This window comes from Pituophis catenifer, unplaced genomic scaffold (genome assembly GCF_029215685.1).
Source record: "Pituophis catenifer annectens isolate HBS135680 unplaced genomic scaffold, rPitCat1.0.hap2 SCAF_2, whole genome shotgun sequence".
In the NCBI taxonomy this organism is placed as follows: domain Eukaryota; kingdom Metazoa; phylum Chordata; class Lepidosauria; order Squamata; family Colubridae; genus Pituophis; species Pituophis catenifer.
The window spans coordinates 104,536,925-104,560,553 of NW_027256882.1; the positions used below are offsets into that span (position 1 = coordinate 104,536,925).

Here is a 23,629-nt window from a genome sequence, read left to right on the forward strand (position 1 = left end):
AATGCAAACACTTATTTCATAAATGCATATGACAGGATTGATGGTCACAAGTGACAACAGATCTGCTTAGCTAAAGACTTAATTGTTTCAGCTGTCTTGGGAATCAAAAGTGGACGGATGCAATTCTGAACATTTTCAAGCACACAATTTTTGATCACTGGGTTTAAATTTGGAATGCTTTCTTAAAATTAGATATGAATAAATAGGAACCCAAGAAAAAGGAAAGAATAAACTAAGAAAACATATCCTTTGTATTGGCCTGATTTTATATGCTGCCTACAAATATAGCTTTAAGGACTGGTTTTATAGTAGATTCGTATACTGTGTAAGAACAACATATTGAGATATATCGTACATGCAAACTTTTGTTCTTCCAAAAATTACCCTGTAATTTACCAACAGTCAGCTCTAATTGCTGCCCTCAGATAGACCCTTCTTGCTTAAAGTTATCTTCGTTTCTCACAGACGTTAATAGCTAAGCAGCTGGTGAAACCTATCTTTCCTGCTCCAAGTAGGTTATAATTTAAACTCTGCAACTCAGTACAGATGCTTTCCTAGTAAAAAGTTCAGTGTGAAAGCAAATGAGATCCAAATTGCAGATCAAGTCAGTAATGCTGTTCTTGACTATGAAACATTTGTTGCAAATAGCCCTACAAGTTGTGTATTCAAAATAAACAAGTAAACAGGACCAAGAATTGGATAGAAAGCATACCCCAGTACTACTCCCAGTTCCTTCACATGAACCCGCATTTGGCCTTTGAGATATTCCGACAACATTTTGCTCTTAAAATACAGCTCCTGCAACCGATCTTCTAGGTGCATGATACACTAGGAACAAATGAAAAAAGAAACAATAACATCACAATATTGGCCGATAAGTCTTTATTGTAGGCACATACACATCTGAATATGCTTACATGTTGTAGTCATTATAATCAGTAAAGATATTAGACATTAATAGCATTAATTCTTGATAGTTGTCGAAGTTTGATAGTTAACTTAACCAAAGGTCTTGTCTTCCAAACAAGATTCTTGTACAGCTTTCATTAACTAGGCTTATTAAGTGAGGAAGAACAGGATACAGGAATTTCAGCAACTGGATTCTTACTCATACAGAACTTGAATAATGTCTTAATGTGAAAGCTGACACTGTTTCTCTTAACAAACGTCCTGTGAAGAGCCAAAAATCCGTATCTTTGCAAGTCATGGAAAACCTGGCAAACCATCTCCTTAATCTTTTTCAGCCTCTGAACATTAGTTTTACATTAGTTTACAGTAGGTTGCAGAGCTTAATATACCCGCTACTACTTGGGCTTTTGACAAAAAATAATAATAAAAGAAGACTAATGATAATCTTAAAATAGAAGAAAGATACTCAATGGAAAACTTTCCTGCTTTAAAACTCATCCTGCTACATATCCACGAGTATTTCTGAATTAAAGCAAAAAAAAAAAAAAGTGCAGAGATAATGGATAATCTCTTCTGATTCAGTTTCATGAAGATAATTTTAACTGATTGTTGACATTATTATCAGTTTTCAAAATAGCCTCTGATTGGATGCATACCATTCTCTTTAAACTTTCAAAAACAAGCATGTTATAGGAAAAGTGGGAGTATATGTGAAAGGCATAGGAAGAAATAATGGAAAAGAGGCAAGCAATGAATAAATATTAAACTGTTGCAAAGTGATTAGTTGTGGCCATTTTGACGGGTTTTGTAACATTTTTTCAGTTATTGGGGTTATAAATTCAAATATGAAAACTAAATAGTCTGTAGTCTGCAATTTCCTGTTTAATCAACATAAGAAACAAAACCCCAGAGTGGGAGCTTTAGATGTACTGATAATTATATTTTTGGACTATAATCTCTATCCACTTCTGCTGTTCTGTTCGGAAACCTCAGTCTTGGGAAACAACCAGAAGTTGAAGAATTGCTAAGTTTGCTGGGAAGTTCCAAACTTTGTAAAAATAAGTAGAGTTCACATAAAAAAAAAAAATTCAACTGAAGTCAAAGGAACTAAAGACATTTTGATTTTTGGGGGAGAGGGCAAATACAGTAATGTAGCACATGACAAAAACTGCAGGATTCCAATTCACAGTTCAACTGCCCAAGTACTTACAAAATTTGGAGATAAATTATGCTTATAAAGTTGAAGAGTGGAATGAAGCAGGTTGGAGACAAGGTTAGAGACTAGTACATCTTTCCCAAGTTTGTTGTCGATGATTCGTCTCTGGCTACTGGCCACTTGCACTGTCCATTTATCAGTATCTGCAATAATGCAGACAGCTTCTGCAATTGGTTCATCCAGAACAGGATGCTAGAAGTCAAACAGATACATGCCATTTAACAAATATGACTTTGGTATTAAAGATATTATAGCCAACAACCAATGGTGTAGGTGTTGTGGTCCGCCAGCAGCCTGTGGAGCTGGCAGCAGAGTCAGACAGTGAGGAGGCTGGGGAGGAACATGGGCCAGTCCTGGAGTCTGGGGAAGGCTCGGAGGGCTCTGCAATCAGAGGCAGGGAAAGGACCATCTGGGAGGTACATGCTGCCTCTGGAGCCTCCAGAGTCGGACCTCAGCGAGGCAGAGGAACAGGGGGAGCCTGTTCCCAGTGCGCGCATGCGCAGAGCTGCCAGAAGGCAAGAACAGTTAAAACAAAAGGGACGACTTGGGAGTAGGGATTGGAGATGATTGGCCCCTCCCATAAGACTTAAAAGAGGAGCAAAGGCACGTGGGTCTTTGCAGGAAGCAACGTTGTTAATTATGTGCAGTTTAAAATCTGAAGCTCTGTTTGATTCTGGACTCTGTGTGGCTTTGCCAATTAGGTCTGTGGCAACGTGTTAAGGGAGATAAAGGTGGATGATTATCAGCCTTATCCCGAAGGACTCTTTACAACTATTTGGGACTCATCTGTGAATGAACAGAATTCACAGCTGTTAAAATAAATCAGGTTTTTGGGATTATTTGTGTATTTTATTGACTCAGGAAGCCTCGGTCAGAACACAGTAGGAGAACTTTCACAGTAAACTTGATTTGAGAATGAAAATCTCAAGATAATTTAGAATCAGAGGACAAACAATGTATCAGCAACAGCAGAGATGCAGTGTTTTGGGGAAAGCTGCAATTCTATGAAAGGCAATATATAATTTAATGAAACAAACTCTTAGTATATTCACAGTAATAAAGACACAGGCTATAAGCAACTGCAAAAGTCAGTCTGCACATTCAAGACAATTTTGAAGTTCAACAACAGTTCCGGATCTCATTTTTAAGAACAGGTTCACATACAAGCTCTGAAACTTATTTAAAGATCTCTTTCTCTTCCTTTGCACTTTTGTGCAAGAGTGCTTCAATTTACATCAACTAAACTGATGTAGATCAAAGCACCTTAGAATGGTTCTATCTTTTTTTTTTCATTTTGCAAATGAAGTTGTCTAAGGATGTCATCTTTCCAATTCATATTGTAAAATTGTAGCCACAAGCCTGCCTTAGGCACAAACACCAGCAGAGGGAGTAAAAGAGAAGCACTTGTAAAATAATGAGTTTGAAGTAGTTCTGAAGCAGATCAAGTGTACCCAATTTGTTTACATTTGAACCACAAAGTCTAAATGATTAAGGCCCTCAAATCACCAATATTATATCCATTCTCTCTCACAGCCAGTGTTGTATATGGGAATATCTGTCAATGTATATGGGGGTCTATATACAGGATATTGTCTCATTACTCTTGGTCACTTTTGATGTTGGAAATTATACAGGTAGTCCTCAACTTATAATAGTTCTTTAGTGATGGTTCAAAGTTACAGCAGCACTGAAAAAAATGACTTGACTGTTTTTTCACACTTATGACCACTGCAACATTCCCATGGTCACATGATCAGAATTCAGATGCTTGGCAACTGACTCATATTTATGACGGTTGCAGTGTCCCAGGGGCATGTGATCACCTTTTGTGACGTTCTGACAAGTAAAGTCAATGGGGAAGCCAGATTCACTTAACAACGATGTCACTAACTTAACAACTGCAGTGATTCACAACAACTGTGCAAGATAAGTTGTAAAATGGGACAAAATTCACTTAACAAATGTCTCAGTTAGCAAAAGAAATTATGGGGTCAATTGTGATCATTAAGTCGAGGACTATCTGGAATTTGAGAAAAAAAAATATGTTCCTTTTGTTTGAAAATAAATAGAAAACACCCATTTCAAATCACAAGCCAGAAAATGATGACTTATATTTCCTGAGTAATGTTAATCTTTAGGTCACTATTGCACAGGAAGTTGTTGGACAAAAATACAACCAGCTGCTAACCTTACAAAGCTATGGCACATGTGAAGTTAATTTTAAGGTCATATTTAATATGCATGTTCCTGTTCATAGTTCATTACTACTTGTCTAGTAACAGCAACACCCTGTTACACTTTTTAGTGCCAGGAACAAGTGGAAAAACTTAAATAATAATTTAAAATATAAATGTTCCCTTTGTAGATCAGTTTATGAATCCTATTAATGTAGAATTCAGTTTAAACAAAGGGTCAACCAGATGCCTCTAAAACCTTCTAAGAAGGACAGGAAGATGAGTTCTTTACCACTAATACCTATTACTCAAACATAAACATTTAATGAATGGTTACATAAATAATATCACTAAATAGTGAATGAAATAAGATTAGCCACAAATTTGAGAATTAAATGTGACCTCAAGGAAGAGAACATCTAAAGATCCTTAGCCAAAGGTTCTTAGCCTACATTGAACAAGTCTTTGTTCAATATAGGCTATATTGTTCTTTTTTCTATGAAATGATAACATTTTTTTCTGAATGAGATCATGACTTTTTTTTTTGAAAAAATTCCATGCCTGCTCTAGCAAGGCTTCAGAAATATTTCTTTTTGTTGTCTTTTGAGATATATTTCATCCGTTGAATATAGTTTTTAAATTACCTGCACAGCATGCGACAAATCTGACATCAAACAGTATCTCAGTTTCTCATCATTTCCTAGTCCTTGCAAAACAAAGTCAGGTACGTAAGATGGACAGTAGCCACCTAGCAAGGACCTTCCAAAATTGGCAATACTGGGCTGGACAGAGTTCACTTCAATTAATTTTGACCTGAAAAAAAGGTATAACATGGGCATATATACTATAACTAGCACTGATTTCTCTCCACTTCACCGAAACACTACAATGGGCAACTATTGCATCAATGCCACCAACATTTCACTGATTTCAGTGGGACTTACACACGTATAAGCTCCTATACAGCTTGTGTTTGCTATACTATATCCTCTAGGTACAGTAAGGATCCTAGGACCCACCTTGCCTGGAAAAACACCTGGAATTTTTTTATCATTTTTATGCACAGTTATGATTATTACATCAGCATGACTGTGTTTCCTTGAACATAGCCAAATTTTAAAATACTGCCTGTAAAATTAGACATATTCCAACTATCTACCAATGAATTCGCCAACATGTAACATTCTTATTCTAGAATGTGTTTTTATTCTTATTTTAACATGTTTTGTTTTCAACTGACCATAATAAAGTCTGTCTATCATGTATAAGGATATGATCAATTTTAGTGCAAATTGGGTCATCTTCACTGTGGCTCAAGGTTAGAATACGGATTAAAGAAACTTCTAGTTGGATCATAGAACAGACATGAAGAAACTATATTAACCTGGTTAATAATAGTCATATTATGTTTTTAAACAATCGTCTTCCTTTAAATAACCTATCCTAAATTAGGGTTATACTCCACGAAGTGTGAAAGGTAATTAGAGACTCTTAAATTGCAGCTTCAGTGAAATAAGTATCATTTGCATTACTGCATTTCTTAAAGTAATGTCAAGAAAGAAACCCAGTTAAAATAATTAAATACATAGCATTTTCTTCATAGAATATGTGTTTAACCCTTACACACATACATCTACAAGTCTGGCTATTACCTTCAAAACCACTATTTGGGAGGAATGTAGTAAATTACTGGGCAGGGAAGAGGGAATGGCGTTGAAGAAAAGAAGGAAGAGTCACTACCAAGACAACGGTCAGATAAAAGAGGGTTGAATCCAAGGCAGATAGTAACCTGAGAAGACATCTCAGACAAAACCCTCCCTAGTTCTCACAAAGAAAAAGTAAAGGAGGGAGGGGGCAGCACATTCAGATTTGCAAGATTCTGTTATTATTACCTATTCAATAAAAATATTTGCCTACAAGATGTTGGTTTCCTCTTTTGGTCTACTCTGAAGGGCTGACAAGCATCCAGATTTGAGAAAATGTACATTGCTACAAGAAATACTACCTACCCAGGAAATGGTATGTCCTCTTCTTCTGTCCATTCTTCTTGCTCTGCCCCATAATAATTGCTGCTTGTCCTTGCAGTATCATGAGCTGCATCCTCACTTTCACTGTCACCAAGAGCACTATCAGAACTCTCATTCCTTGGAATGTCCCAATCCACACCTGGATCAGATTTTTTTTCTAAATTCTCTTTTTCCCCATGGGGGATAAATATGGAGAGATTTTCTCTTTGGTCCTGCTCTGCAAAACAGTTTTTACAAGTCTCTTGACGAACAGATTCCATAAACTTACAAAATTCACTAGGGGATTTGTTATTCTTTGTACTCAAAGTTTTGAGTGGAAATTCTAAGCTACTACTAGAGTCTAGAATGTCTCTTGCTGTTTCCACTGGAATATCATCTATAGTCCTGGTTACAACAGAACCTTCTTCAGTAAAATATTCGGTAAGCAAATTTGCACTTTCCGCTCCATAAGGACTCCAATTCTGGACCTCAATAGTAACCTGAGGGAACTTTTCAGGCACATTCTGATCTCTTTTTTGGTCCTCAAGGGTTTGTTTTTCACAGTTCTGCTCAGTCATTGTTCCTTTTTCGATCTCCATATGGCTGCTGTGCCTGGACATTTGTTCTTCAGCCACTTGACTTCGCACCTCAATATCTGAATCAGGGGACATAGAATCTCCAATGAGGAAAGTCACCTTTGTTTGAACTTCAGCCGCACTACAAGGAATTGCATGAGATGATGTTTTATCAGGCGGTTTCTTCTCTACCATTGTACTTGTTGATCTCAACAGTTCAACAGGCTGATTGTCAGAATCCATCAATTCTGTATTCTGCCATAATCCACCAGTTGGTTCTAATCTGGACTCTGGCAACACACACGTTTCCACAGATGCTGATCCTGTGAAGACTACTCTTTCTAACTTTATTCCTGCACAAGGCATTGATGCTTCTTTGCATTTAACTTCAACAGACTTTTCTTGAACATTAGAAGGCTCCACACTGCTTTCACATGAAGCAGCTTTATCCATCTTTAGGCCATTCTGTGAATCTTCTTTCTCCAGTCCTGAAACAGTATCTGCTTTTTGATTAGGATTAACAGGGCATTTGCAATATTTACAACTGCAGTCAGAAGTTCTCACTTCTTCAGACTCTTGAAAGGATAGATTGCTTCTGTTCTTGTGCATTGTGACAAGCACATATTCAGATTCCTCCACCTCCCCTTTTGCTAGTGTTGTGGTGATGACTGTACCAGGCATTACTATGGCTTCATCCTCACCATTTTCCAAAAGATGAGTCTCTTGCAACTCCGAGCATCTTATGAAATAAGTAAGGAAATAAAGTAAACGTTGCACAAGATCTTGCCTTTTGCCAACCACAACTGTTTTTGATAGTCTCACAGGTGATCCAATGGCTCCGTACAGATCTCCTGTGAAACAGAATATAAAAGCAGTATGTTGTTATTTTCAGTATGCAACAGAATAATTGAATTATAGTGGAGATCTTCTGTATACACTAAGAGTGGACAATCTTTTTCAGCTCTAAGCCAAATTGGTACAGGAAACACAAATTTGCATACACACACCTTGTCTATCTCACAATCGTAAACTTGCTGTTAAGGGGCACTGTCACTATGAAATTTATGAGAAGGCAGAGTATCTTTCTATTTCCCAACACTTAGAACAGAAATAACCATCTGGAGAAGAACCACTGTGAAAGAGGAAAAAAAGCAACATGGCTTTCCTATTATGAATTTTACAATACAATTAAAAGAGAGAGAGAGAGAGAGAGAGAGAAAATGCCCACCAAACCGAACTCTAGGGCTGGGCAAATCATTTAAAGTTGCTCCTTGAAGCCTGATATAATATTTCTGAGATTATTCATAAATGTCTGGACAAAAACTGATTGATGGAGGGTACCTCTCAGAAGAGTTTGCAGAGAATCCTTGTTCCATTGGTTTGTTCTATCTCAAATTGTCACTATTAGATCACTCTGTTCTACTTCTATGATTATAGCCAAATACTGTTCCATAGTAAGTACAATGTGTCGTAACTTCTCTTCAAACATCTTTTAGACATTCTCTGTTTGGAACTATTTCAGATGCAGCTGTTTATCTGGTTACTCCTCTATAAGAATGTACTATGGCCTTACTGTCAATTGATTCTTACTCCTGTCTTTTTTAGCTCATTTTGACCATCGCTACAGATATGGCCTGGGCATAATAAAAGCAAACAAACAGCAAACGTGCAGCTTGAAACTTTGTATATAAAAATCCCACAGAATGTGATTTGCTTAATGCATAACAATGCCCAATCCATTAGGATCAGCTGGATAAAATTCCAGAGTTTTGCACTTCAGAATTCATAATTTATCATAATGCTATTTCTGAATAAATATGCATAGAATCAGACTGTAAGAAACTTGACTAACAAACTTGGAAATACAGGTAGTCCTTGAATTGCAATAGTTCATTTAGTGACCATTTGAAGTTACAACGGCACTGAAAAAAGTAACTTATGACTATTTTTCACACTTACGATCATTGCATCATCTTCATGGTCATGTGATTTACATTCGGATGCTTGACAATTGACTCACAATTATGATGGTTGCAGTGTTCCAGGGTCATGTGATCTCCTTTTGCAACTTTCTAACAAGCAAAGTCAATGGGGAATCCAGACTCATTCAACAACCGTTTTACTAACTTAACAACTGCAGTGATTCACTTAACAAATGTGGCAAGAAAAGTCATAAAGTTCTAATACATCTGTTTTAGCGATCAGGAATTAAACAGCTTAGCGAAAGGGTATTTTGTTCATGGAAGAAATATACTGAGGTAGTTTAAAACATACCTAATTGTGCCCACAGTGGATTGTATGGGTGACTCTTTGCCAACATGTCCACTGTCTGTGAGGAATGCTTCTCTAGAAATATTCGAATTGGTGGCTGGCCATTTGGCATGACAGTTGGAACCCAGGCCAGATGGTTTGTCAAAACTGCAGTTAGAAGAGCAGGTAAAAATCTGGATGGGAAAAAAGGCATATACTTTAGAAACTGAAGAATTAAAGAACTGTACAGGATTTTGGATGAATTTACTTCTATAAAAGGAAGCCTGTAATTCACAATGTCCCTTATGTAAGAGAGAATTCAATTAACATTTCCAGATCAGGGAATAGAGTCTAAGGTATTTCCAAAACTCTGACATAGTATCACATTGTTGTTTCTGTTTCAAAAACGGTACATCGGGGAACAGAATGCAGATGTTGTGTTCTACTTACACATGGAGTTTCTGAATTGGAACCATTAAATACAAACTATTTGGATCTTTTTTTAATTCTACAATGTCAGATTTTTGTAAGAAACCAAAATGTGTAATGCTAATAACTTTTAAAGGCAACTAGAATTTCAAATGTACTCTCCCCCCCCCACTTTTCTGGAAGAGAAGATGCATTAGAACTTTAAAAGGACTTTTGGCTTGGCCTAGATCACATTGTGCTCTCAAGAAGCACAAGAGGATCTTCAGTCAGTCACCTCTTGACTGGATTATTGTAACATCCTTGCTGCTTCTCAAGATGCACTGGTTGACAGCTGGTTTACAGATGCAATTCAAGATCCTAATTATTCCTTCTAAAATCTTGCATGGGCCTGGTTATGTGAGGAACTGCCTCTATCCATATGTCTCCTGGTCCAGTGGTGAAATCTAAAATTGCTACTACCGGTTCTGTGGGTGTGGCTTGGGGAGGTAATGTGACTGGGTGGGCATGGCCAATTTTTTTTTTACTTTTAAAACCATTGTTTCTACAACCTCTTCGGCGAAGAGGTTGTAAAAAAATGCTTTCAAAAGGCTCTGACGATCCCAGCTGAGTTGCCTGATCGGCAGAGGCATTTAAAAAAAAAAGGGTTTTTTTCTTTTAAATGCCTCTGACAATCCAAGCTGAGTTGCCTGATCAGCAGAGGCTTTTTAAAAGCCTTTCAAGATCCCAGCTGAGCCGCGCAGTCATCAGAGGCTTTTTTTTTTTTTTTACTTTTAAAAGCATTTTTTCGGCCAAAGAGGTTGTAGAAAAAATGTTTTTAAAAGTTAAAAAAAAGCCTCTGATGATTGTACGGCTCAGCTGGGCATGGGGAGCGGGGACAGGGATTTTTGCTACCGGTTCTCCGAACTACCCGCCTCCATCGCTACCAGATTGAGCAATCCGGTCCAAACCGGGAGCATTTCACCCCTGTCCTGGTCCCATTAATTAAACAGTGACATCTTGGGGAACCTCAGAAGCATCCCTTCTCAGTGATGTCCTGTAGAATGATATCCACCATCATCCTGAGATTTGAACTGCTCCCACCTTTTTTATTTTCCAGAAATTGCTAAAGATGTGGTTGTTTTCCCACATCTTGGTTTAAGATTATGCTTGTTTTGCTGGTTGGTTCCTTGGGTTTTGCCCCTGGCCAGTTGTCTTCTTGTTTCTTGATCTTAATTTTTTATCAGTAAGCCACTTAAAGAGTTGCCAGGGATTCAGGCGGCTTCAAAATAGAATTAATAAGTAAATAAATAAATAGTATTCTTAAAGAAGCTTTGAAATCTGGATACAATATACCATGGAATTGCATCAGTTCAACTGTCTGCCCTTTGAGTAAGGCAAATTCAAGAAACATAGAAGCAGAAATTTCAGAAATCTTCTTTATTGTTGGAGGGTAAAATAATGAAATCTTAAAAGTCTATCAAGATGGATTTTCTCTATGCCCCACCTTACATCAAACAAAATCATAGCTTTTATTTAGCTATGTTAAAATTATAGCATAGTTTATTTTGATTTCCTTTCTTGTGGTTTTCTCTTTCTCATGCTGAATCTTTTTTTTTAAAGTTCCCCCTTAACGGTTTGTTCTTTTCTTCACCATTCCCAAGGGCAAGTCTACATTCCTTCCCCCCCAGCTAAGAAAATGTAGTTAACATATGATATTGGGCAGCTGGTAGCTTTCCAGCGTCTGGTTACTGAGCACTTTGGAAATTATATGGTTTGGCAGTTCATCTTAAGTTTTCCTTCCTGTTTATGCAAATCTGTATTCTTTCAGTCAGCCATCAGGTCTCATTGGCTAAAATCTTTTACAGCAACATTAACTTTTTTTTTTTTTAGAAACTGAATTGAACCATGACTTAAAGACGCTGAAAAAAGACTTAAAATATTTACGAGTTGTGTTTTCAAGTTATTGTTGGCTATCAGGGTTATATAGTAGTATTGATACTAAGCAACTGTATTCTGTTTCATTTTTGGTTGTTTTAATGATAGTTTTTGGTTTAGAATTGAAAATTATGCTACACTTAATAAAGATTTAAAATGTTAATTCAGCAGTTTAACTTTGGCTTCAAAGAGAAAATTGAAATTAGTTACCAACTGAGGTAATTTTCTTTTAGGTTTCTACCAGTAGTGGGTTTCAATTTCGGTCGCTACCGGTTTGCTCATGGGCACATGCTTGTTCATGTGCGCACGCGATGCTTCTGCACAGAAACGTCTGGGTGGGTGGAGCCTTCTGCCACCACCGCTACCGATTTGCCCGATCTGGGGCAAACGGGTAGCAACCTACCACTGCTTTCTACCCTTCACTGTCACTTGAGGGTACATTTTTAGATCCTGATAAATAGCATCCTTTACGGGTTTGAGGCATTTTTATGGGAAAAAAGGACACTGTTATGCATGTAATTCTTAATAAACTGCTACAGGATTTAAAAAGAAAAAAAAAGAGAGTATAGGAATGATTTACTGGTTCCTGGAAGCTTGTTCCATTAGGAAAGTAAATTCCTTCATAAAGTGATGGCAGAGTTGGTTCTTCTCGGGCATCCCCGACATCATTGTAAGCCAAACTGGTTCTGTAATCCGTGGCATTGTATAGAGATTGCAAATTGTTGTTCTAAATGGCAAAAAAAGGCAAGATTAAGGTTACCAACATAAATGTTACATCACATGGCTCAAAGAGGCATTTTGTATGGGGGCAAACAAACTGTCATTTTTTTAAAGCCCCAATCCCAATAAGCCTCACCTCCCTGCTTTCAACATCTCCTGCATACTGAGGATACTAAAGCACCCCATTCAACCTTAGAACCGCCTCTTCCAGCCAACTTTATATCTCCAAGTGCTTCTCTGATATTTCTGTCTAGATGCCTCATTGTCAGCTCAAGCTCAGTATGTCAAAGACTGAACTTCTCATCTTTCTCTCCTCTACTCATTCCATCTCCTTATCCATGTCTTTCAATTTGCCACTTATATTTAGTTGAATGATGGCCAGATAGCATTACTTCAAAGTAATTTATATTAAGATTTTTTTCTTTTTTTAAGTATAAGCCTTTTAAGAGCTCTCTTCAGACCTAAGCAACTTATAACCATTTACTGTAGAACATCTTCCTTTTCAAGAATCTAAATGAAGTTATTTAAAATGTGTTAAAATATGTTAATCATCTATAACCACATTAAATATAAAACATGAACACTGTAACTACATTAATCAATTAAACATGTACGAGTGCATTGAAGCACAAATATATTATTAGTAGCATTTAATGTGACTTTCTATATAATGCCACGATGAAGTGATAATTTTTGTCTTTATGCTGAGTATTTTTGTAAGTGGTCACATATGAAAAATGGATCAAATGAGATTCAAAGCAAGCGAGAAAGGAAAATAAGTTTCTTCTAGAAAATTTCAGCTTATGCAATATATGGAGAACGATACCTTCAAAGAAGACACGGGACAAGGTTTCTCAAACAAGAGAAAGTCCCTATGTAAACTAAATGAAACAATAGCATGCCAACAGAAAGATACAAGGATGTAGAGTATGAGGAAAGAGAAAAAAAGTTATAAAAATGTATAGATTTAAAACAAGATACAGTGCATGGTAGACATCCCAATTCAATTATTGTAGAATCCAGTCCTATCTTGACTACATAGTCTCAGAGTTGGATAAATATTGCACCGTTATGTAATTACACAAGCGAGTAGAGTTTTTCATTCGCAAAGTTTTTCTTTACACAAATTGTAAAGCTGAATTTCAACACGTTCTGAGATTTGGGATAAAAAAAAAAGAATAAGTAACACTGGAGAAATTCTAAAGATCTTCTTTATAATAACATGACTGCTCATCTTGAAAAAACAACCCTACTAAACTTCTACTTGTTCTAATTGACTCGATAGATATTTTCTTTGTATTATTATGTAGTTATTGGTTCAACTTAACAAGTTTTTGTCTATTGTTGTGTCTTATTTAGGCAGTAAACAAATACAATTTACACACAGTATCAAATGCTGTCAGTAAATCTAAAAGCTACAAACAAGTTTAGAAGTGCCTTCAATATTTCATCATCATTATCATAAGATTCATCACTTCTGCAATGTTTATCAATATTACATTTCGACTTGTTTTTCATGGCCATGTTAGTTGGAAACACAGGGAGTTGAAGTCCAACATATCTGCAGAGCACTAAGCTAAAGGAAAGGTACTCTACTGTGATTAAAATAATTTACTGATCATTAAACTAACTGCTTATTCTTTTCCTGTTCACCTTATGTATTTTCCTTTCTTGTTTCATTTTTTTTTCTGTTGCACCTATTTTCAACATGTTTCTCACCTGGGGCAGGGTTGTCATATTTAGAAAACTTTGTGTAAATAAATCAATAAAAACAACTTTTCTGTTTAACCAATTCATGTAAAATGAAAGCAATGCATAGGAGGATAGGAAATCACTTATTCTGCAGACAAGAAGATATTGTTTGAAAATCTACAAATCCAAGGGGAAAAAAGAACCCCAAGAACGGAATACCATTAGCATCGTTACTGTTCCATACTTTTAAAATCACACCATCTTTCAAACTTCATTTTCCCGGTTACTTCTACATGCAGTTTAAAAACTACCACAGTGGCCTGTTTGAAGGTCCCTTGCCAAATATTAATGCAGTTTTCCATCATCCTTAATTATTTCTGTAACAGTGTATGTGGGTTCCATGAGCTCTATACTATCCAACCTGGAATTCTTTAAATGACAAGCTAAGAGTTTCTCACAGAGAAAAGAGACTACAACAGAGCCTAACAAAACTGGTCAATTATTAACTACAGGTAGTCCTCGACTTACAACAGTTCATATGTATGACTGTAACCTTGTTGCTTGTATCCTTACGATTTATATTGATATTGTTTCCTGATTGCTTGTACCCTATGACTATCATTAAGTTTTGTACCTTATGATTCTTGATGAATGTATCTTTTCTTTTATGTACACTGAGAGCGTATGCACCAAGACAAATTCCTTGTGTATCCAATCACACTTGGCCAATAAAGAATTCTATTCTATTCTATTCTATTATTTAGTGACTGTTCAAAGTTACAACAGCACTGAAAAAAGTGACTTAGGGCCATTTTTCACACTTACAAGCGTTGCAGCATCCCCATGATCATATAATCAAAATTCAGACTGTTGGCAACTGTTGTAGTGTCCTGGGATCATGTGATCACCTTTTGTGACCTTTCTGACAAGCAAAGTCAATCGCTAAACAAAATTCATGTAACCGTGCTACTAACTTAACAACTGCAATGATTCACTTAATAACCGTCACAAGAAAAGTCGTAAAATAGGGCAGACCTCACTTAACAAATGTCTTGCTTAGCAACATAAATTTTGGGTTCAATTGTGGTCATTAAGTCGAGGACTACCTCTATTGATAATATCAATGTGATTCAAACTAAGCCCCTGTAAAAGAGAATTAATATTAGCAACTCTAAAAGGTCCTGGAGATTATGAAAGTTTGGAAGACATAAAGAAACTGTTCATCATTAGAAGGTGTCCTCCAAAATAGATTGATAAAGGCTAATATAGGTAGTCCTCAACTTACAACCGTTCATTTAGTGGCTGTTTGAAGTTACAATGGCACTGAAAAATGTGACTTATGACCGTGTTTCATACTTATGACCGTTGCAACATCCATACAGTCACATGATGAGAATTCAGACGCTTGGCAGTTGACTCATATTTATGACAGTTGCAGTGTCCTGGGTTCAAGTGATCAACTTTTTGCAACTTTCTGACAAGCAAAAGTCAATGGGGAAGCCAGATTCACTTAACAACTGCATTACTAGCTTTAACAACTGCAACAATTCATTTAACAACAGTGGTAAGAAAGGTCATAAAAGGTAAGAAAGGTCATAAAATAGGGCAACTGTTTAACAACTGTTTCACTTAGCAACAGAGCTCAAATTTTGAGCTCACTTGTGGCCGTGAGTCGAGGATTACGTGTATAGAAGGCTATTCTGTAATATTTTTTCTATGAAGTACAATATTGCTTGCTCTTTCATTACCAAAGGCTCAGAATTGGAGAATTCTGGGAGTTGGAAGTCCACATACCCTCCTGAGACCAAGGCTGGGGAACACAGACTCACAGTTAAACATAAAAATCGGAAGAAAATTACAGTTTTCTCCAGGTGACTTTCATTCCTTTGGCTTTCCTTGGCCAAATCTGCCCAGATCTGCCATCCATCCATCAGAATTCCCACCACCACCACCACCACCACCACCACCACCAAAACAACAACAACATGAAAAAACCCATGCTTGAAATGGAAGGCGTAACTTGCATAACAAAAAAAAAAAAAATCACCCCATTTTGCAAAGCTGAGGTGCAATTCAAAGTTTTCAAATCAGCCTCCTGGGTCCCATTTCAGCATATTCAAACCCACCCCCTTACCCCACCCAAAGCAAGCTTTCAGAAAGCTACCTCAGTTTGAATAGTCCATAGGTACTTCGAGGGCGGGAGAGAAACAGGAGGAGGAAGCAAGAGTTTCTGTTTTAAGCCAGAGATATTAAACGATTTGTTTTCGTTGAAAGGCTAGCTCCAGTCTTGTGACTCCTTATTTACTATTCTGGTAACTGTGGCTGCATCTGCAACTGATAGTGTTTCCTCAGAGAGATCAGATTCCACTGGCCGCTCGCCAGCAGGCATGTGACTGCAGCGAAGGGAACCCTCCGTGCCAGATATAGAAGTAATTTGCACAAAACACTAGGCAGAGGATTAACTGGCCAAGGGCGGGTGGACAGCCTGCCTTGCATTTTCTCCCTGGTTCTCTCTCTGAGGATAAGCAAGTGGCAGGCATCTATTCCTTTCCTCCTCAAAGAAGCATCACAGGGCACAGCCAGAGATTATGTAAGGCCCAAAGCACATCACAGACTGTTTCAGTTTTTCCCTCACATTTACATCTTAAGAGTCTCTAGGAAATCTCTTTGCCTCTTTTCTTTCTGAGGAAGACCTAATCAAGTCAACGTGGCCACTACTCAGAAAAGAGAGTGGGTGGGGTGAGGACTCGGTCACGGCTGGAAAAAGGAAGCTATGCACACCCAAGAAGAGGAACTGGGATGAAAGGACACAGGCTAATTGTAGAAAATACATATACATATATCTACAAGTCTAAGCCTACCTATAGTTAATGGGGGTGATTTGTAGGGCAATTTAGTCACTTGTCCAGGCGTTGATTAGTGGAAAGCAAAGTCAAGGCCCTTAAAGCTTTTTCTTTTGGTTCCTCAGGACTATATCAGTTTTAGACCAGACAGAAGCTATTCCCCACTTCCACTATTATGATAATTATAAGTATTGTATAATTAAAAGGAGTAGGGTGGAGGCATCCATTCATGTAACACAATGTTTGTAAACAAGGCCACATGCTTGTCACACTGCTCAAATATATATATATATATACACGCACACACACACACACACACACACACACACACACACACGTATCACACCATGCAGACTGCGGTATAATATGGATATTCACAATCCAGCTGAGCTGATTTTTATAGAGAAAATCCTCTCAAAAGATAAAGCTCAGAGCTTATGTCTGCGCTCTGCTTAAAAGCTCCGGTACTCCCGACCTTTCCCACAGTTGATAGGTCAAAATCTCCTCATTATGAAGGAAATGGGAATGGGGTTGTAGCAGGGTTTTTGCATTTCTACTCTGGATTTGTCAAAAATTGTGGTTTTAACCAGGGGTGAAATCCAGCAGGTTCTAACAGATTCTGGAGAACCGGTAGCGGAAATTTTGAGTAGTTCGGAGAACCGGCAAATACCATCTCTGGCTGGCCCCAGAGTGGGGTGGGAAGAGTGGGGTGGTGCCAAGCCCACCAAGCCACGCTCACAGAACCGGTAGGGAAAAAATTTGCATTTCATCCCTGGTTTTAACTCAGCACCCCAATTCAGACTCTTCTGAATGTATTGGGAGATAATTTCCATCATCCCAGATATCGTGGTCAAGAATATTTAGGGACTGGGATAGCAACAGTTAAATCATCTAGCAAGAAAGGGACAAGATTGGGAACATTACTTTAAACTTGACCACATTCAAATTGAATAAAAAGAGATTAATATCATGTAGTTCTTAGCATACTAATTTACTTATCTCCAACTTAGCATCTAATTAGTTGAAAATTCTGCAACTTGCAGTCATAACACAAATATACAAAGTTAGGGAAGGCTATTTTAGGCAATAATTTATAAAGGAGGAAAACAGGCCTAAATTAGGTACTTAGGCAAGTCAGGTTTTGGAGGAAGGAACACTACTTATGTCCCTTTTAGAATACCCCCTTAAGTTTTCGGTGATGGAGATCTACCAACTTTGCAGACTTCCCCACAGATGATACAAGAGTAAAAAGCTGCCTGTTTAATGAAGACCAACCATTTTGAACTTGGAAAAGCCAAAGTGCTGTTAATAACCCGATTTGTTTTGTGTTTATTTTTTCCACTTGTTCTGATCTTAGCCCAAAAGCTGAAAATTTTACTTTGGAAAGGAGTAATTAAATTCATAATATATTGAAGTGTGCACAGGAAAGTATTTCTTGGGTGGGGGGAATTGGCATTAAAAAATGCACAGGCACTTTGTAAATTAAAGAAGAGGTCATGATGCACAACTTGTTTTTTAATGTAAAGATTCTCAAGAGTAGTGGGCCATGTTTTAAAACATTGTGCACACTGGCTTTCAAAGCTCATGATATGTTTCCCATTTGCAATGTTTCTTCCTTTTTCTGCATATTTTCCTCTCCCCATATGGTTATTATTTAAAAATGTACGGTAATAGCCACTGAACACACATGCCAGCAAAATTATTGTATGGCCTCTTGAGTGCTGGTGGCTTAAAGCCTGGATGAACTCATCTTTGATGGGCCTCTCAGTGACTGATTTAAATTCTGAAACTTGTTTCCTCCCTGTTACGTTTCGATGACAAAAGCTCCTTTGCTGTTTCTTTAGCATTTGAAACACCAAATGCATTTGAAATACCAAAAACCAACCTTTTTCAGATTTTTGTCAGCAATTCCAATGAATCATCCCCACCCACCAATTTGCCTCAAACCTGATAGAAACATTCATATGCTAAAAATAAAACTTTATATAAGGCTGGTTTCCTTAAAAAAACAGCTTCTTTTAAAAGCAAGGCAGACTCACACCAGCTGACAACTCCTTCCCCTCTGCCAGCATATTCAAATAAACAAGACAAAAATTTTCTTTTTTAAAATATATATAATTGGTGAAGAACAGAAAAGTAAGAATGATGCAATGTTATGACAGCAGTAAAAACAGGATTCCTTATATTAGAACTCTTGGCATCCTAGTTCTTATTTTTACATTTTTCAAGCAATTCTATAACTTGTGGTAAGTAGAAATAAGATTATAAGACACTCACTTGCGGAATTTATGAAACGCCTATACTTTCCACAAAGAACGTTCCTCTCAGGTCCCCACAAGAGATGAACTGCTCTGGAAGCAATCAACAGTGCTATCTTGAAACATTCTTGCACTTGTACAGGTTGTCCTCGACTTACAACAGTTCTTTAGGGACCGTTCAAAGTTACAACGGCACTGAAAAACGTGACTTATGACCATTTTTCACACTAATGACCACTGCAGCATCCGCAGGGTCATGTGATCAAAATTCAGATGCTTGGCAATGGGTTCATATTTATGACTGTTGCTGTGTCCCAGGGTCATGTGGTCCCCTTTTGCAACCTTCTAACCAGCAGAGTCAATGGGGAAGCCAGATTCATTTAACAACTGGATCACTAATTTATCAACTAAGTGGTTGTTAAGTGGTTCACTTAACAACAGTGGCAAGAAAAGCCGTAAAATGGGGCAAAACTCACTTAACAAACATCTCATTTAGCAACAGAGATTCTGGGCTCAATTGTGGTCGTAAGTTGTGGACTACCTGTATAAGAACATCTATACACATAAATGAATGGGCATCATTATCTGCTGGTTCATTTGTTAATAAATGGTTGGGCAACTTGTAGGTCTACAGCCATTGGCAACCACTTTGGTCCTTTTCATAGCACCCCACTCTGCATTTGATGAAAACATCAATGTTAGCTCCCCATCATGTGGAAACAGAAAAATACTAGTTTAAGTCCTGGTATAATTTATAAAAGAGGAAAACAGGCCTAAATTAGGTATTTAGGCAAGGCAGGTTTTGGAGGAAGGAACAGTACTTATGTCCCAATTTATAGCTCCCCATCATGTGGAAACAGAAAAATACTAGTTTAAGTCCTGATACAAGCTTGATAGGTTTTTTTTTTAAAGAAACAAAGAAAACGTTGTATGCCTTGGCATACTGACTTTTTAGAAGGAAAAAAAAGATTGGAAAGTGAATTAGCTACTCTACTACTAATATAAATACTTGATAAACTGTGCAGTTTGCAGAACTCCAAAATTCCCACTAGATCATCAAACACTCTGGCAACAGTAGCTCTTCTACACATTAACGTGATTAGTTAAACAGTAAAATAACTCAGAGGTAGTTTCATCTCTATAATATTTTGGTTTCTATGCAGCCAGCTCTGCTGCTGTAGAATATTTGCTGTACTTCAGAACTCTGGGCACGCTACTGGCAAAGCACTTCTCTATTTTTCTCCCTCCCAACCAATTACATAATCAACATGTCATGTGCTTAAAGATTTAGTCAACAAATGTCTCAATTATATACAATACAGAGGATTGTTTTTTTTTTCTTTTTGAAATGTTTTCACTTCAGTTGCTCTTTCACTTCAGTAGCAAGCCATCCCTTTTTATTTAATATTCTCTATGAAGGTAAAAGGGGCGAACAATTGCAAAAATCAGTCCCTAAACACAAGCCCAAAGCAAGCCCAATCAAAGATCAAATGAGAAATGTTCCTTTTAGAGATAAACAAAGGAGGAGTTAGCAATTCCAAGCCAAATTGGAACTGCAGAGAAATCCTACAGTACTGGAGTGCTGCTTGTCCTGTATATGTCTGCATGGTAGCAGAACTAATAATATTAAAAAAATACAATGCAACAGTACAAGTAAACATCTTCTCTCTTTCAAAACCTCCTGAAGTCCATTCCAGGATACAATGTGCTGCAGTTTACAGATACTTGCAAATTTATTCATGTTAAGCAGCCTTTTAGGGGAAGAATGCCAGACCCCCTTAACATGAACACTGCCACTAACAGCAATTCCCTAAAGACGTCATCCTTTCCTTGTAGCCATCAGCAACAATTTCATACTAGAGGATAAAAAGAAGGCTAGGAAGGCAGTATAATACAGCACAAGGGGAAGTAATTTTCCCACTGAAGCAGAAACATTCAGCCATTAGCACGTGTTTCCCTCCCCAATTCTGATGGTTTCCTTGTTGCATCTGCTTTTGCAGTGAAGAAGAAAAACCCAAAAACAGAATGTGGGGACCACACTAAAACTACAATTCCAATCACTTCTACACAATGTCAAGACACTGTGGCACTTTGGCTTCGGGAAGAAAGAATGAACTATCTCAGATGTCAGCAGGCAGAACAAAAGGGAAATTCTTGGCAGTGGGATCCTGCCAGCCCTGTATCTCTAGAGAAAACTGGTCTTCAGAATTTCCTCTGTAGCATCAGCTGGGCTGAAAGTTAATTAGCAGAAGCCTTCAGAAGCCAAAGGGAACTTGGGAACACAGGGATGCAGCAGTAAAATCAGAGTGGCATTGTTTAGTGTTCCTGTGTGGAAGAAGTTATGTGATATTAAAACATTAATATGCCGACAGTCTCCAGTGAGAGATTGTTCCTTGTTTGCACACAATCCTAATCCAAGCTCTACATTCAAGGTGGTAATGGATTTAGAATAGGGTGTCCATCTTCCAGGAGAAGAGTCTCCTCTAAAAATCATGGCTATACCTGCAAACATGGCTCAGATCAAAGGCATCAAACAATTATTCTGGCTTCAAAAGAAGTAACCAAGGGAAGAATTCAAGGACTATGCTAAGTAAAGCATTTTCTGTTATGTCGCAATTCCACTGAATAAAGACTATAGCAAACATAAGATGGCCTTGTGTAATGCTTTGCCATTGTGCTGTGCATGCCTAACTATCTAGGCTTGGATTGGGTTGGCCCATTGAAGTCCATTTTGCTTAATAGTAGACCTCCAATCTCTCAAGCAAACTAACACTGCCATCTAAAATCCTGTGAATGGGATATGTCAAGAACCGAAGCTGGGACTGCACATACTTTCTGCTCTATTCCTAAGTAATGGCCCCATCAGAACCTCTTCTGCTTTTTACTAGAAGCTGATGCAAACCATCCTCAAAGCGCCAAGTCTGTTCCAAGCCTCAGAGGAAGACACCATAGTTCAGCTGATTTCTTGAAACAGGACTTACATTTCAAGATTTAAATTTTAAGAGATATAACATGATTCCAAATATGGAAGCAAATAAAGCAAATAAAAGGAAAAATCAAATAAAAATAAGAATCCAAAATCCATTGTACCTCATGCTTTTCAAAACAAACAAACAAAACCCAGAATGGCTGACTTGAATTTACTACAGAACTACATTTTAAACCCATCATTATTCCTTTCTCAAGAACACTTTGCAAACTGTGCAAATTAAAGACAGCTAGACAGTAGATGACAGGTTAAAGGCTTTGCACCCAGAATATAGTTCTGAGTTAGTTTTCTGTGCTGGATAGCTTATGAACTGCTGTAATAGCAATCATTCTATTTGCATTATTTCCTCTTAGGAAAGTTGGATTCATTTAAATATCTCTGACAAAAGGCAACATATTTGCTTGCACATGACAACTAGAAACCGAATCACTGCAATTGATCACATAAAAGGCATTCACATATATTAAGGTGTTTCTCCCATTCTCTAGGAAAGTTCTTGGTGCTTCCTGTTGCACTGCAATTTTCCAAGTTAGGAGTGTCTGCAGGATCTACACCTTTTGTCATGATGATGAAAGCAATGCTGTACTGTAAACACCAATTTCTTAAGTGCATGCCATGTTCTCACACTTGTAGAAAAGGGATGGAGACTGGGTGTAATGCTGCTTTCATCATTTGCCCCCTCTTTCTCTTCTGCAGAAACCTCTGTTCCCAGGGTTCTCGTGCATTACAGATTCACTATGGACCACCCAGATTATAGATATTTGCCCTAGAATAGCAACAGGATTGAAAGCCTGAAGGTCTCCAAATTAAAAATTCCTTTAGATCTAAAAATAGACAACCAGAAGCCCATTAGTTTCCCCAGCCAGAACATCTGGATTCAGAACATGAAAAGAATATAAGTTAACCACCTCTCTTCTAAACAATAGCTGACGATGGTTTAATTACTACTTTTCAGCAAAAAATAATGTGAATTGAGAGTTTATTTTCCACATTATACATTTGTTACCAGAAGCATTTAAACACTTGTTAGAACTGAAAAACAGTAAAAAAAAAAAAAAAAAAAAAAAAAAAACCTCACCTGAATTCATTTAAGGCATCCACAATCCTGTTATATGCCAAACTCCGTTGGCTGGCATCAGCTGACCGACGGCTTGTTTTCATAGCCTTGAAAAAAAATGTTTAAACTAATATCAGACAAAACTCCAAGTCATATGCTATGCTTTATCTAAAGTGGACTTGAGCAGGCAAACAAAGGGTAGGTTTCTTTTTTTTTGTTATGTCTGTGTGTGGACTTCTTTTTAATGCGATAAATATTGTCCCTTGATAAGTTTCATATCAAGATAGAGATATGTGAGGAACAAGTATTTACACTGTCCCTTTTTTCTACACTCTTGCTTGCAAGAGGCTATAAAGAGGCCCAGGTTTTCCCACACTGCAAGAGCAGATTCCACGTTCAAACAAATCCTTCAACTAATTGCCTGCGCCCAATAGTAAATATAATTCATTGTTAGAGAGGTAGGATTTGTTCTCTGAACAAGGGGCAGAATGCAGGTTAATGTGAGTCATAATCCTAAAGTAATCAGATCCATTGTTCTCACCTCTTTATCTCTTTGAAGCAAGTGACTAGGACCCAATTCAGAATTCACATGGTGTT

At 37.5% G+C, this 23,629-nt stretch overlaps 1 protein-coding gene across 2 annotated transcripts in view; it reads right to left on the reverse strand.

Annotated features, from left to right (window-relative positions):
* The window catches only part of FNIP1 (folliculin interacting protein 1), a 102,822-nt gene that overhangs the window by 5,296 nt on the left and 73,897 nt on the right, over nucleotides 1-23,629 (reverse strand). For both annotated transcript variants that reach the window (XM_070937315.1, XM_070937316.1), the window contains exons 11-17: nucleotides 23,054-23,139; nucleotides 12,054-12,200; nucleotides 9,155-9,324; nucleotides 6,309-7,731; nucleotides 4,944-5,112; nucleotides 2,120-2,317; nucleotides 713-828 (exon numbers count right to left, since the gene is read on the reverse strand). In XM_070937315.1, coding sequence (XP_070793416.1) covers nucleotides 713-828; nucleotides 2,120-2,317; nucleotides 4,944-5,112; nucleotides 6,309-7,731; nucleotides 9,155-9,324; nucleotides 12,054-12,200; nucleotides 23,054-23,139 — 2,309 coding nt within the window. The remainder of the gene's footprint in view (nucleotides 1-712; nucleotides 829-2,119; nucleotides 2,318-4,943; nucleotides 5,113-6,308; nucleotides 7,732-9,154; nucleotides 9,325-12,053; nucleotides 12,201-23,053; nucleotides 23,140-23,629) is intronic.